This window comes from Marmota flaviventris, chromosome 5 (assembly GCF_047511675.1).
Source record: "Marmota flaviventris isolate mMarFla1 chromosome 5, mMarFla1.hap1, whole genome shotgun sequence".
NCBI lineage: Eukaryota > Metazoa > Chordata > Mammalia > Rodentia > Sciuridae > Marmota > Marmota flaviventris.
The window spans coordinates 144,555,028-144,569,234 of NC_092502.1; the positions used below are offsets into that span (position 1 = coordinate 144,555,028).

The 14,207-nt window shown below is 40.1% G+C and overlaps 1 protein-coding gene across 1 annotated transcript in view; it reads right to left on the reverse strand.

Annotated features, from left to right (window-relative positions):
- Positions 1-14,207, reverse strand: part of Slc45a2 (solute carrier family 45 member 2) — a 41,159-nt gene that overhangs the window by 25,606 nt on the left and 1,346 nt on the right. The window contains exon 2 of the mRNA XM_027936315.3: positions 13,124-13,300. Coding sequence (XP_027792116.2) covers positions 13,124-13,300 — 177 coding nt within the window. The remainder of the gene's footprint in view (positions 1-13,123; positions 13,301-14,207) is intronic.

The window sequence follows — 14,207 nt, forward strand, 5'->3', positions numbered from 1 at the left end:
CTGGTCAAAGACTGAATATCCATTCTGATGTCTCATTTTCTTAGTTTTAAAATACAATCTTTCTCTTAAAAGATGGCAAGATAATATAATTAAAGTGTTTCCCACTGTTTGTTTCCTCCTTTCCCTTCTAATCCTGGCATTTCCTCTGCCTTTGTGCCCTTCCTTTATATTCAAGCTGCATCACAATGCCTCATTGCTTTGGGGAAAGGATGTGATAATGGAAAGCAGAGAAACAAGAATGTATTTCCTGAATTCTGAATTTCAAAAGCTCTGAGTCTCCAAAAGGCATCCAGAGTAGACTCAGGGAAAAATGTGCTGTAAGACCAGATGGGGCCAAGGACCATGATGGGCAAATCCCTCAGGTAGCCTGGCCCTGCTCTTCAGTGGGTCTGGCTGTAGTTGGAGGGAGAAGTGGGCAAGGAGTCCAAGAGCACAAGGGACTGGTGCTGCACCTCCTGATCAGACCCCAGGGAGCCAATAAAACCTCCAGGCTGTGCTCTGAGTCTGGACATAGGACTTAACTGTGTGCCTGACTCTGTTCTAAGTGCCTGCCACATGTCACCCAGTCAATCCTTTGAGAGAGGTATGACAAGTTATTCTCAGCAGTTACAGTCTATGAAGCTGTCACCAAAAATGTGTTAAGGAACACTGAATCCCTGGTCTTAGAGAGAATGCAGGATGAACTCCTGTGAGCCTTCAGTCACAAAGTTTTAGGCAACGGATGAACATAGAACCTTGTTTTATGTGTTTCTGTTCAAGGATCCCTTCCTTACTGGGCACTATTTATTCATGAACACTGAACACATGACCTATTGTGCTGTAACTCATGCCTGAACAAAGCTCCCCTAACACATGCTATTTTCTCCATAAGGCACATCACAGCCTTCCTGTGCTTAGGAACACACACAGCTCCTCAGTACTGAACTCGGGGCCATTTTAAACAATGAGACCACCAATATAACACACAAAAATGTAAAGATCGTGGCATTAAATATTCCGTGAAAGAATACTTGTTTCATCAGTGCAAGAACCGACAGGACAAGGCAGAGCACCACCTTATTGGAACTCAGCCGGGAACGTGCATGTTAGGTGATTCAAGTGTTTCCCCACCCTGCACATGTCCCCAAAAGACTGCAGATGAGCTGCAAGTACTGATTTTGGCATTACAAATACATTTTAGGAATGGGAGAACTTGTAAATTTGGAATCCACCAATAATGAAGACCAACTGTAGTTTTATGTCTAAATTAAGAGTCAAGGAAACCCAAGCACAGTAAGTTTGGGACTCACAGGGTTCACCTCTCACTGGCATGTCATGGGGAAGAGCAGATAACATAGGAAAGCTGAGAATTCCTAGTCCTGGAGGATCTTTGCAGATGCAAATGAAGGATGACTCAGTGGTGACAGTTCAAGCTGGCCGCTGAGATATGGGGGCACACTTTGTTTAGATGATACTAAACAAAGGTCCCCCCCTCCCAAACCTCTGCACTTTAAGCCCCTAAAGTTTAGATACAGCCCTTGGGGAGGTGGAGGGAGAACATTCCAGACTAAGACCAAGTTTCAGCCTCCTGTGTCAGAAGGCTCAACAGAGAAGCAAACAAATCAAGTTTGGGATTTGGGATTCACACCCATTGTAGACATAAAAATGTATCCAGCCGGGTGGCATGCACCTGTAATCCCAGGAAGCTGAGGCAGGAGGATCGTGAGTTCAAAGCCAGCCTCAGCAAAAGTGAGGCACTAAGCAACTCAGTGAGACCCTGTCTCTAAATAAAAGTACAAAATAGGGACGAGGATGTGGTTGAGTGCCCCTGAGTGCAATCCCCAGTACTTCCCCACCCCCCAAAAAAAGAATTTATTCATCTGGTCTTTTATTGAGCATTAGTTATGCTACAGGCTAAAAAACTGGCAGTAAACCAATACCAAAATCATCACATTCTCACTTAAACAGATAAATGCAGAGAGCATTGAAAGTGGTGGGTTTGCCAATAACATATGCCCCCCAAATTGCAATTGGTGCTCCTGCTGAAATTTTCTAATTTGTACTAATGTGCCTAATGTAATAATGGTTCACACAAAAGCACTTGCCTTAATTATCCCACTATTTTTCCAAAAACAAGTTTTCCAATTTGAGCATATTAAGATAATATGGTTTTTGAAGATAAGGTTTTTGAAGATTACCATTCTGACATGATGTATAATCTGACTCTTGTTTCTTCACTTGCTTAAGGGTTTGAAATGAGTACAAGGTCAAGCCATTAATTGACCTCATTCTGGAGTCACGTATGGCTACCTGGAGTTGCATTTAATCCTCAGGACAGATATTTTTAGTTCTGAGTTGAAACAGTTCATTGCAACCATGAGGTGAATGAAGTACTTTACAAAATGCTTTCACTCCTCCTAGTGGTGACAATGGAGCATGGAACCCAAATCACCAGCTGAATAAGAAAGCTCCCTGGAGTCCCTGCCAATTCCCTCCTATCTCTTGCTCCAGCAGCTGCTGTGGTGACAATACTAAGCCAAGTTTGACCAGCTTTGCACAGGTGTATATGGACAGTGCCTTGCCTGTGGGAACCCACACATAGGTGGGGTTCAGAATGCACAAGCCCTGGGACCACCCTTGGTCAACAGGGGCGATGGATAAACCTTCCCTCCCTGGACCCCCAGGTGGAGATTCCTGAGATGAGCTTCATTAGGCTCCTCAGGGGTTCTGCTGAGATGGAGGGCATTCATCTAGAGTAGAAGTCGACTCTGTAATGCCTGATCGGTCAGTTCCACACCACTAGTTTCTTCCTCTTTCTCTCTGGAATTGCTTCCCAAATATACCACATGCAAACTTTATCTGGGGCTCAACTTTTAGAGGAATCCAGACTAAAGCAAGCTGTATCTTTTATTTGACTGGATGGTTGGTAGATTGTTTTCTGCTCCTCGTTTACCACTATGCAGCTGTGTGATCTTGGGTTAGCCACTTTACCTCCCTGTAACTCAGCTCAATCATTGGTAACATGAGGATGTCAAAATAGAATATTCATCCCACTAATGCTTACTGAGCACCTTCCATATTCTGGACACTATTCAAAGCACTGGTAATAGAGCAGTAAATAGAAAATGCAATGTTCTTGCCAGTGGGGAGCTTATATGTTTATTGAAGAAAAAGACAATAAACAAATGAATAAATAATATGATGTCAAGTAATGATGAGTGAATTTGTGAAGAGGGGCAATTTGATCAGAGATTCTAACAAAGCAAGAAGGCTAGCCAATCTGATTGGTATCTGGGGAAAAGTTTTCAAGCAGAGAAAAGAGTAAGGAAAAATTCCTCCCAGGGATATTATGTTAAGAGAAACAAGCCAGGAACAGAAAGATAAATGCCATCTGTTCTTACTCATTTGCGGAAACTAAAAAATTGACCGCATAGAAGTAGAGAGTGAAATAGAGGTCGCTAGAAGTTAGACAGGAATTGGTACGAAAGATAGAAGGAGGTGGGAGAGTGGGTACAAGATTCGGTTAGATAGGAGTTAGTTCTAATCTTCTGTAGCACACTAGGGTAATCCGCACATTTTATTATGTATTTCATAATAACCAAAGAAGGGAGTTTGAAGGTTTGCAGTACATAGAAATGATAGTAGTTGAAAAAGGTGGACGTGCCAATTACCCTGATTGAATCATTATACATTGCATACAGGCATTGAATTCATTATCATATTGTACCCCATAAATAAATGCAAGTATTAAATGTAAATTAAAAGAAACAAAAATAAACAAGTGAAGCAAAAGGGATGTTCTTCCAGATTCCTTTTTATCTAACCTGCCTTTGCCCATTCTTTGGGAATTCCACTGCCCACATTCAAATGGAAAAGAGATGATAGTTTGGAGACGTTAACTATGTTGCCCTAAGTCTCCCTCCTGACCCAGGAGCTGAAATCCTGTGTTCTTGGTTTCTTCCCTGGCTGCACCCTTTCCAAGCTGCCTGAATGCGGAGATGTGAAAGTTTTCCAAAGGCAGAAAGTTCAAAGGGAACTCATTTGATGAAACAAAACCACTCATCCAACAATTACTCATGAATAAGAAAAAGTTAAAATAGCTTTGAACATGAAAGGCAGCTCCTTTCCACAGTTTAGAAGGTTTGGTCAAAGGGGCTCGTGTCTCAACTTCATCTTTAAGACTCTTGGTCCTTAATTATTTGCTAATAGTGCGTTTTTCACATGCTAGTATTTTTGTGCATACTTTGAAGTATTTTTAAAAAACAGAAAAGTTAAAAGAGACTGAGCCTAACAACTTTCCCATTCTTCTTCCAAAGACATACAGAGGGCAAGTTTCTTATTGAGTCCTTCACTATAAATACAATTTTTCAGGGCTTGGGATACAGAAAATCAAGTGACTATAAACATCTGGTATTAAAACCTTTGAGATGGTTCCTTGTCCTGTGCCTGTGGTCACTTTCTAGATTATTAACAATGACCATTGTGTAGAGGTCCACTAAGGACATTGGGTTCACTTTAGCAGAAATAGGCTCAGTTAGAAGCATTTGGTACAAAGGATGAGCAAGGGCTTGTTGGCTCACTTGGGTTCTCATGTGCAGCAGAGAAGGATCTGGGTGCTGAGAAGACACGGGTGGGTCCACCCGACCCGCCATGGGTACTGCAAAGCCAGGGATGGAGAGATGTTAGATGTTAGAGTTAAATATTAGAAACTAGAAGCTGCATAAAATAAAACATCTCCCTGGGATCCAGTAGAGAATTTTCTTTAAACACACACATACGCACACTCACAATGTATCAAAAATAAGCTGGGAAATTTATTCTGACAAGGAAACTTTTACTCTTATTTGAAAAACATTTTGGAATGTTGGGCCAGGGAGACTGTTCTGAAACAAATAAAAAGAATTTCAATTTACTGGGTCATTTGGATTCCTTGGCTGAATGCTATCTTGTCATTGATGAAAATCAAAATGGGCCCCTATATTAAATATTACTTTGTCAGAAAATGCTTGCTTCCAGTGGAATCCTGTAGTTATCTTTTACCAAGTTCACATAAATTCAGGTTTGGTTTGCATGCAAAGGTAGAGCAGAGGGATAATACATTGTTTATTTTCTTCACTCCATGTTTGAATTGCTTTTGTTCAAAGCAAGGACACTACAGTGGGGTCATGTATCACCAGAATTCAACAATTCACATTTTGTAAAGGGGGTGGGGAGGGAACAAGAAAAACAAGAATAACATTTTAAAATAGCATGGGCAATCCTGTCTACTAGCTTTTCCATTAATGGAGCTCAGGCCCAGGAATAACATTAAAATGGTGGTGATTCTGCAGATATTTTCACGCAGGTTTATATATGTAAAATAAGGCATATTATATTTTATAAGTGATCTGATAGAGATTAATGAATAATGTAGACTGCCATTATCATTTAGGGACTTTAGAATCTAAGCCTTAAATGAAGTGAGATTCTACTATATTGTTCTACAGGAGGAAGATGTTTGAAGTTATTTTTCTGGTAGGGGAACCAAATGGCTTGAAGCTATCTGTACACCCTCTGTGGCTGCCCTTATGACCAAAAGCATGCATAGGAGACTGTTGGCTGAGGTCCAGAGTTCAGTGCTGATCTTGAGACAAAGCAAAGCAAATAAGTAAGCACATTCACCTGATAGATGCAATTTGCCATGCAGTTTATTTAACTTGATGTAAAATGCACAGAATTCAAGCAGGGTCTCCTTTTATACAGTTAACATTTTCTAAGTGTTTGTTATCAGCAACACAAAAGAACTAGAAGCCAAGGGAATTTGAAAGAATTTACAAAACTTGTAGAAGGGAGAGATAAATACACAATTATAACATGGTAAGAGTGTAATTTAACACATGATCAGGTAAAACTAGGAACAAGTGTATGACTTTAAATTTTACTTTGATAAGTTTTAAATAAATAAACTTTATTTACAAATGTTGGAGACTTTGAAAGTTCTGGCTGTCATTTGCTTAAAGTAGTCTTGCTCTTTAATCATTCTTATTACCTTAATATTCAAATGGGTTTGTATTTTATGTGATAGCTACCAGCTTCTGCCTATTTAGTAATAATCACCACTTCCTTCTTCCTAACAGAATCCCAATTTGGTTCAGGGAAGCATATCTCCATACCCTTACAGGAAAAAAAAAATTTACTTTCCATGTTCCCAGGCACAGGATATTTATATGACCTAATTCTGCCCAATGAAAATCAAGTAGAAGTCTATGGAGGTTAGAAAACTATTGTTTTCCTCATTTGAAGAGACAGCATAGGCTCTTTCCCCCTCCTTCTTTCCTGATCCTCTTCCACCTTCCTCCTCTCTTGAAACAACAGGATGAATGAAACCATGGCAACCATCATGATCCGAAAGGCAACATATTGATGAAGCAACCAAAGAAATATTAAATTGCTGGCTCTGACATCTAGTCACTGACCAAAAGCCAGTAGATATCTGCTTTCAGACTTCTTGTTACATGAGAAAAATAAATACACATTAGTGGACTCTTACGACTTACAACCAGGCCCGTTCCTAACCAACCCATTCCTCGAGCATGTGCCACATCATGATGGGGAAGGAGTTAAAAATGTGGGTGAGGTCTTAGGGAAGCCAGTCTAGTTTTTCCATGTGGTCCTACCAGCTCTCTGAGTGGATCATTAATATGCACATAATGCTGATTGTCTTTCCTTCATATATGCCTTACCCTCTAACTCAGTCACACATACATTTTTCTCTGCATAGTCGGTCTCTTCTCTCAAAAAATTTACGGTGTAATGAGGGTGATTACAAACATGCACAAAATGCTAAAATAGAAAGTAGAAAATGACAAAAGAAAGAGATTATATGAAAATAGCCCTTTGGCTCTCTATTCACCTCACTGATTGTTTCTTTTGCTAAGATGAAGCTTTTTAGTTGAATCCATCCCATTTATTAATTCTTGATTTTAATTCTTGCACTATAGGAGTCTTATTAAGGAAGTAGGCACCTTATCTGGTATGATGAAGATTTGGGCCTACTTTTTCTTCTGTTAGATGCAGGGTCTCTGGTTTAATTCCTAGGTCCTTAATCCACTTTGAGTTGAGTTTTGTGCATAGTGAGAGATAGGGGTTTCATTTCATTTTGTTGCATATGGATTTCCAGTTTTCCTAGCACCATTTGTTTGAAGAGGCTATCTTTTCTCCAGTGTATGTTTTTGGTGCCTTTGTCTAATATAAGATAACTGTAATTTATGGGTTAATCTCTGTGTCCTCTAATCTGTACCATTGGTCTATCAGTCTATTTTGGTGCCAATATAATGCTGTTTTTGTTACTATTGCTCTGTAGTATAGTTTAAGGTCTGGTATAGTGATGCCACCTGCTTCACTCTTCTTGTTAAGGATTGTTTTAGCTATTCTGGGTCTCTTATTTTTCCAGATGAATTTCATGATTGCTTTTTTTCTATTTCTATGAGGAAAGTCATTGGGATTCTGTTTGGAATTGCATTAAATCTGTATAGTGCTTTTGGTAGTAGGATCATTTTGATAATATTAATTCTGCCTATTCAAGAACAAAGGAGATCTTTCCATTTTCTAAGGTCTTCTTTAATTTCTTTCTTTAGCATTCTGTAGTTTTCATTGTAGAGGTCTTTCACCACTTTTGTTAGGTTGACTCCCAAGTATTATTATTTTTTTGAGGATATTGTAAATGGAGTAGTTTTCCTCGCTTCCCTTTCAGAGGATTTGTCACTAATGTACAGAAATGCCTTTGATTTTTGAGTGTTGATTTTGTATCCTGCTACTTTGCTGAATTCATTTACTAGTTCTGGAAGTTTTCTGGTGAAATTTTTTGGGTCTTCTAAGTATAGAATCATATAGTTGGCAAAGAGTGCTAATTTAGGTCCTTCTTTTCCTATATGTGTCCCTTTAATTTCTTTCATCTGTCTAATTGCTCTGGCCAATATTTCAAGAACTATGTTAAATAGAAGTAGTAAAAGAGGGCATCCCTGTCTTGTTCCAGTTTTTAGAGGGAATGTCTTCAATTTCTCTCCATTTACAATGATATTAGCTTGGGTCTTAGCATAAGTAGCTTTTACAATGTTGAGATATGTTCCTGTTTTTTACTACTTGTACATCAGGTAGAGCACTAATCTCTAGGGTATATAAAGAACTCAAAAAGCCAAACACCAAAATAAAATAAAAATAGAACAACCAAGTCAATAAGTGGGCCAAGGCAATATGAAAAGCAGTACGGAGATTCCTTGGAAATCTGGGAATGGAACCACCATTTTACCCAGCTATAGACTGCTCCTCGGTCTATACCCAAAAGACTTAAAAACAGCATACTACAGGGTCACAGCCACATCAATGTTTATAGCAGCACAATTCACAATAGCTAAACTGTGGAGCCACCACAGAAAGGTCTTAACTGGGCTTCTCCAGAAATCTTCACCATGGCTGATTTTAGGACTGTCAGCAAAAAAGTCTCTTCAAAAAAGTTCAATGTAGATAAACTTCCTATATTCCTGCCACCTAGTTTTACTTGGCCACTGTCCGAGAAGATACCAGCACTCCAGATGCTGAACACCCCCTTACTAGTTTTTCACAAACATATCCAGTATAGTATTTTGAAGAAGAGTGCAAACAAGGCCTTTGGCTTGAGCTGGGCTTCACAGAGATGTCTATATTTTTTTAAAAATTTTTTTTGAAAGAGAGAAAGAGAAAGAATTTTAATATTTATTTTTTAGTTTTTGGCAGACACAACATCTTTGTATGTGGTGCTGAGGATCGAACCCGGGCCGCACGCATGCCAGGCGAGCGCGCTACCGCTTGAGCCACATCCCCAGCCCCAAACTATTCTGATACTTTTTTTTGTGTGTGTGTGGTGCTGGGGATTGAACCCAGGGCCTTGTGCTTGGGTGGCAAGCACTCTGCCAGCTGAGCTATATCCCCAGACCCCTTGTCTATATTTTTAAGATAAGTTACAACTGGGCTCCATGGTAACAGCTGGCAGGGGGAGGAAAGAAAGAAGATTCTCCCCTTCTTAGGTGTTGTCCTTGAAGGGTTAAGTTGCCCAAAACAGTAAATGTAAAAGCTGCTTTTATGTGAATTTTTGCAGACTGTGAACTTCTGAGCCCCTCCCCTTACATGCTGGGTATAAAACTCTAAAACTACCTGAACTCGGGGTTTGGAGGATTGATTGATTATAGTGAAAGCTGTGTCCTCTGAACCTGGCTGCAGCAAATTAAACTGTGGAGCTAACCTAGATGCCCTTCGGTGGATGAATGGATTGAAAAAAATGTGGCATATATACACAATGGAATTTTACTCAGCAATAAAAGAGAACAAAATCATGGCATTTGCAGGTAAATGGATGGCGTTGGAGAAGATAATGCTAAGTGAAGTTAGCCAGTCCCAAAAAACAAATGCCAAATGTTTTCTCTGCTATAAGGACGCTGACTCATAGTGGGATAGGGAGGAGGAACATGGGAGGAATAGATGAATTCTAGATAGGTAGAAGGGTGGGAGGGAAAGGAAGGGGGGGCAGATTAGCAAGGATGGTGGAATGTGATAGATATCATTATCCAAAGTACATGTATGAAGACAAGAATTGGTGTCAACATACTTTATATACATCCAGAGAGTGAAAAATTGGCTGTATACGTGTAATAAGAATTGTAATGCATTCGGCTGTCATTTATTTAAAAAAAAATCAATAAAAAAAAATGGGTCATAGAACTGAACAGACACTTTTCAGAAGGTGATATACAATCAACAACAAATATATGGTAGTAAAGAGTGAGGGATGCCGTGAACAAAGTAGACCTGACCTAGGAACGTGTAGATAAATTATTCAAAGAACAGAGAATGTGTGCAAGCCAGGAACAGAGGCATTGCTTCAAACCAGCCCTGCTAGCCTCCCTCTTGATCTTGGCATTTCATCCTCCAGACTGTGATAAATAAATTTCTACCACAATGAAAAGTAAAGCCTGTGGGAGCTTTGAGTCCTCTCTAGAATGTTTTTCTTTATCTAGGAGGCAAATAGGGGACCACTGCAGGTGCAAAAAAAGAGTGTCCTGGCCATAGTTGGATTTTAGATATATGAAACCGCATGCTGTCTGTTAGTTCCGTTTTAGTGGGAAGAAGTGAAAGACTGGTAAGTCAGTTTAAGGACAAGTACTAAATTTAGACAAAATGTACTGAGAGCCTGAACTAAGATTATATCAAAATTACATGTATTTGCTTATACCACACCATACACTATTATCAACAGAAAATATCAAAATGAATATATTGTCTTGAGCTCATGAAAATACTGTCATGTGTAGACCTTGGAAGTTCCAAAATAAAGAGGTCTATATTCTAATATTGAGTGAGTAGGGAAAAAGAGCAAAGGCACTCTGGGGCCTTGGCTCAGGCCTGACAGCCATTAGAAGGTTCCACCTTAACTTGTAGTTTGCCAGATACCAAAAGTGCCTCATTTATTCACCCCCAGATAGTACAAGGTGCATCATTAGGGACAGGTGTTTTCATGTAACTCATCCTTATCACAGGGCTAGGGTTCTGGAGTTAAAGTGCCCTCACAGGTTGACATACACCTAAGGCCAACTAACTTTCCTAAACCCCAGCCCACCCTTGCAAGTGGCCAAGAAATCTAGTTCCTTTCTTTGATCCAGCGAGCCAGCCTGATACTCATTTGTTGAAGCCATGCCTCCCTTCTCCAGAAGAGCCTTAATAAAAGCTCTGCCTATTATTCATACTCACATGACTCAATTCCATTTCCATCATCAGTGTGTCAAAGTTTCCAGTGCCCAATATTGATATCAGGGCAGCAAGGCAGAGGTCATTTAGACAGGGTTTACCATAGTATAAGCTAGGAAATGGTGGCCATATTGCCCAACGTTTTTATACAGCAAGAAACCCTCAGTGCTCCATGTTCTAAAGCCAAAAAAGTCTCCCATGACTTTTTTGCAATTATTCAGCAAATAATGATAAAATAGAAAGGAACTGTGGGATTCAAATTAGGAGAATGAAATTTGAAACCCTGATCTGGAATCTTCTAGCTATCAACCACAGAAATACTATTTAATCGGTTAAATCTCTCTTCTCTATCCCCGAGCAGTAATATATGGGTATATTTAACCACTGACTCTCCAGGAAAAAGGAAAAAAGCCATAGTTCATAGATTTTCCAGTTCTGTATTTCCAATACTCTCATCAATTTCAGGCTGTCAATGTGTGTCAACCAACTCACTCATTCCCTAAAAATTTACCAGTTGATTCTCACAAGCCAGCATGAGCCAGTGCTAGCACACCAAAGCTCAGATTTCACATCTGAAAAATGAGAACCATGCCAACTCTACAAGTCAGGACAGGGATAAGTTAAAATGCCTAATCCAGGGTCATTAGCCTATATGAAGGTTTTGATAACTATTTATTCAATATTTACTCAGCACCTTTTATGTAGCACATTTTTCCAGGAATTGAAGATTTGGCAAGAACAAAAAAAGGAAGGGTATGCTCACTTGAACATGGTATTCTATACTGGGAGAGATACACAAAAACAATAAAAAAAATAGATAGATGATGTTTGGATGGAAGATAGAGTGATAAGTAGAGAGGTTATAGGTAAATGGATGAATTAATAAATGGAGAACCTCCGTCAGTCTGGTAGAGATAGAGCCTATGGAGAAAAGTCAAACAAGGATAAGGGGAGAGGGAGGAGTGGCTATACTATATTGATATGGTGGCCAAGAAAAACCTCACTGGTGAGCCCATTTGATGGAGAGCATGAGTGGAATGAAGGCATGAGCCATGGGGTTATCTGGGGAAAGTTTCCCAGGTAGGAGGAGATTGCATGCCAAGCCCTGAGATAGGCAGGGGCAGGGAGGCATGCTCCAGGGACTGTGAGAGGCCAGTGGAGTGGGGGCACCCGAGTGACAAAACAGGAGGAAAATTCTGTGGGATCAGAATTTAGACAAAGGAACAAAGTTACTGTGTGGCAGGAGCAGAGGTGAGGCAGGAAAAGGATCTCAAAACTGGCCAAGTCTTAGGAGTCTTTACACCTCTGAAGACATGGAGGTCAGGGTCCAGGGAAAGACAGGGCTAGGGTTCTTCTCCCTCACCTTCCCTAAATCAGGGAGGAACTGCTTACTCTGCTGGTGCAACCTCATTCCTTCATGTTTTGGCCACTCAAGTGTTTACACAAATGACAAAGACGAACCCAAAGGCTTCCATGAGTTGGCACTACTCATAGCTCTGGAGATACAGGCCCTACCTGGCCATCGAGGGAGCCAGAAAGCATTGAAACAAAAAATAATCATATTGCCTGGGCTATGAGACAATCAAATAAGTGGGTTGGTAGATTTCCCCTTCCCTAGATATAAAAATGTTCCTGGGCCAGGATCCCTTGGTCACCTAAGGTGTAAAATGTCCCCTGTCCCTGTTCTGGCATAGCACTAATTAGTAATAAGTGACATTGCTCCAAATGAATGGCCTAACAGTGACCAAAGGAGGCTGACAGCAGCCCCGATAATCCAGAGAGCCCCAACTGTACATGGCATGGACTTTTTTGAACCATCAGGTTGGAAAAAAATGTCCATGCTTCGTGTAACCAAAAAATCTCAAAGATGAGAGGTTTTCATTTGCTTGGTTTGTTTCTATTTTTTTTTCTTAAATGTGGTGCATAGTACACCTACCACAAAAATCATCTGGGATCCTTAGTAAATGAACTTCAAATTTCTGGGCTCCACCCAAGAAATATAAATCAGAATAAACGAAGAAGGATCCCAAGAACTTGCATTTTCAACAAACTTCTAAGTAAGGTTGATGCTACATTACTGATGTTTGAGATCCACTGCTTTAAAACAAAAGTGAAGTGCATAAGACTTCTTTTCATTTCCATTCTAAAGGTCTCCATAAAGAGTGCTGAAGAAAGATCTTATGTAAACTTCCTCTTCAAAAACTCTACAGAAGCAATCAAAAGCTTTGTTTAGGCAAATGCACTGGGAGATAGAGTCCTCGTGATGGAACCGTCCCATCAAGGGATCCATTCATTCAAATGATTCCACGTGCAGAGACACTGGCTGGCTTCCACGGAAGTGCCTCCCTGTCTGGAGAGCTGAGGAAAGACTTTCTGGAATATTCCCTACCTGTAAAGAGGGCATGGTAGTGGAGGCCCTTCTCCTTGTCCTGATGGGAGCAGACATCAAATAAGTACACTTTGATGGGCCCATCAATGAAGTCAGCAGCAAAATCAAAGAGAACCACACCTATCATGGTGACGCTTATGGCCCAAACCAGCTTCCTCCTTGGATTAGCAATCAAAGCTAAAAGAGAAATAAACATCGTTCTCCTCAATCCTGCTTTAGAATGATCCATTTAAAAAATTTGTCTTTTGGTGCTGGGGATTTGAACCCAAGGCCTCATGCATGCCAGGTAAGCGCTTTACCACTGAGCCACATCCCCAGCCCTGATCCATGTTTTTTATTTCACCAAAACTTTCTGTCATCAAATCGTCTTCCTCTACTTTGTTTTTCCAAATAAAAATAGCTTCATTATCTTTTCAAGTTCTGAAAATTATGCAAGTGAATGTCCCAAAAGACAAATCTATAGACAGAAAGTGAATGAGTGGTTGTCTAGGGCTGGTGTTTAAAAAGATTTGGGAAGTTGCTGTCAATGGGTATTGGGTCTCTTTTGGGAGTAGTGAAAATATTCAGAAGTTACAAAATGGAAAGGATTGCACACCTTTTGAATATACCAAAAATCACGGATTATATGCTTTTAAATGAGTTTTCTGGGGTGTGAGTGAATTATATTTCTTTAAATAAAAAAATACATATACTTACTGTAAACAATTTCAACAAAATAGAAAAAAAAAAAAAAAAAAAAAACAGCAACAACTAGAAAATGCTTCAGATCCTAGCCCCAACCATGGTTATCCTCTGGGACATCCTGTTATGTGCTTCCACACATCCAGATCCAGGTGTGCAGCTGTACCCAAATGCACTGCTTCTGAAACTCCAGCATGCTTAACATCACTTGAACAAGCCCCAGTTCTCAAGATTCTGATTCAAACTGACCTGGGGTTGGCCTGAGAACTTGGGTCTCCAACAGCCCCTAGAGATGTTGACGCTACAAGTCATAGGGCCATACTTTTGAATAGCACCGATGAATAAGATCATAGGGTGCATATGTGTCCATCCTCAACCAGCGATTCTCATCTTTTCACTGCAG